The 1218-nt window shown below is 40.1% G+C and overlaps 1 protein-coding gene across 1 annotated transcript; it reads right to left on the reverse strand.

Moving 5' to 3' along the window:
• Window positions 1-6: 6 nt before the first annotated feature.
• Window positions 7-1073, reverse strand: LOC106900702 (probable E3 ubiquitin-protein ligase HECTD2; the record flags this gene model as incomplete). The annotated part of the gene is made up of 2 exons (XM_014962848.1): window positions 836-1073; window positions 7-180 (listed from the first exon to the last, which is right to left on the reverse strand). Coding segments are annotated over exons 1-2 (382 nt in total), but the record flags the coding sequence as incomplete, so codon positions are not given.
• Window positions 1074-1218: the final 145 nt, after the last annotated feature.

The following is a 1218-nucleotide window of genomic DNA, read 5'->3' on the forward strand; positions in this document are numbered from 1 at the left end:
ACACACTTGTACATAACAATGTCTGAAGGAGGTTTAATCGACCCCTGGTTTCATTCCTGTACCAACCCAAGGGATGGCCATGAAAGGATACGGCTCCAACCAACCGGAACTCAGAATAGTTATCGCACTTAAAGCTGCTGAACCAGTGGCAGTGAGAGTCCTTGTGGTAGGTGAACATGCCTGGGGAACAGCCAGAGATGTTCATTGGCAGCATGAGAAGGAAGAGGCAACGGTGGCAGGTGACAAACAAGTACATACAGCCTTATCTCCACTTGAATATTTGCTAAACCATCTACTTCAGAGGCTGCTACACCTCTCTTCCTATTTTGGAACAGGAATATCATATTCCAGTTACAACCAAACAATATATTAAGCTAAATAGAAGAAACTTATTCTTAAATCCAAACACACAAATGCAAACATACACTTGCCTAAATTCCAGAAAGCTTCCAAGGGCAGAGGAGTGTCAGGGTTTCAATAGCTTGCAGAGCTTTTGCTTATTCTTGTGAGCTTGTCAGTAGGTCTAACAAGTCACTAGCACTTCTAGAAAACTCTCAGTTTTCTCCTCAGAAGAGAAATGGAAACAACCCTTTCAAAGGTCTGATTCCATTTCAGTTATAACAGATTTAAATTATCCTTGCCCTACTCCATAAAACAGCCAATGGTCTTCTCCCATCTGCCTAGAGGTAAATCATGATCTGCCTCTGCATAAGGATTATCAATTAGTAATGCTCTGCCTAATACTGGATTTATGAAGAATTCACACGCATTGCTGTTTTGATAATTTAAAGTGAATAAGTTTTCACATTGTACTTCAGAACGTTTGAGGACTCACCGTAATCTGGGTGAAAAATCTGGCGAATCAGCAGAAGAAACCACTCTTTTGTCAGGCCACCCATATCAAGACCAGCTTCCCCTACAAATGTGACTTTCAACTTCTTTTTCAGATCTGCTCTCTTCCTTGCTAGCTGTTGCAGAACAGGTAGGGAAGAAGAAAAAGGAGATTTTACCATAATATCACTATCTCTAGCCACAGAGGACATGGCTTTGTCTCAGCTGCTTTTGCTTTGTTTAAACTAGTAATTTGTGTCATCTCCTACTAATAGGTCAAGACTGTATTAAAACAGTGATTGAACTGTAGAAGTGAGATGGACCTATGTAAGTTTTTGCATACACAGAAGATATTTTGCCAGGAATAAATGACAGATTAAAAAAAAA

The sequence above is a fragment of the Calidris pugnax genome, unplaced genomic scaffold (genome assembly GCF_001431845.1).
Source record: "Calidris pugnax isolate Ruff unplaced genomic scaffold, ASM143184v1 C14716109, whole genome shotgun sequence".
In the NCBI taxonomy this organism is placed as follows: domain Eukaryota; kingdom Metazoa; phylum Chordata; class Aves; order Charadriiformes; family Scolopacidae; genus Calidris; species Calidris pugnax.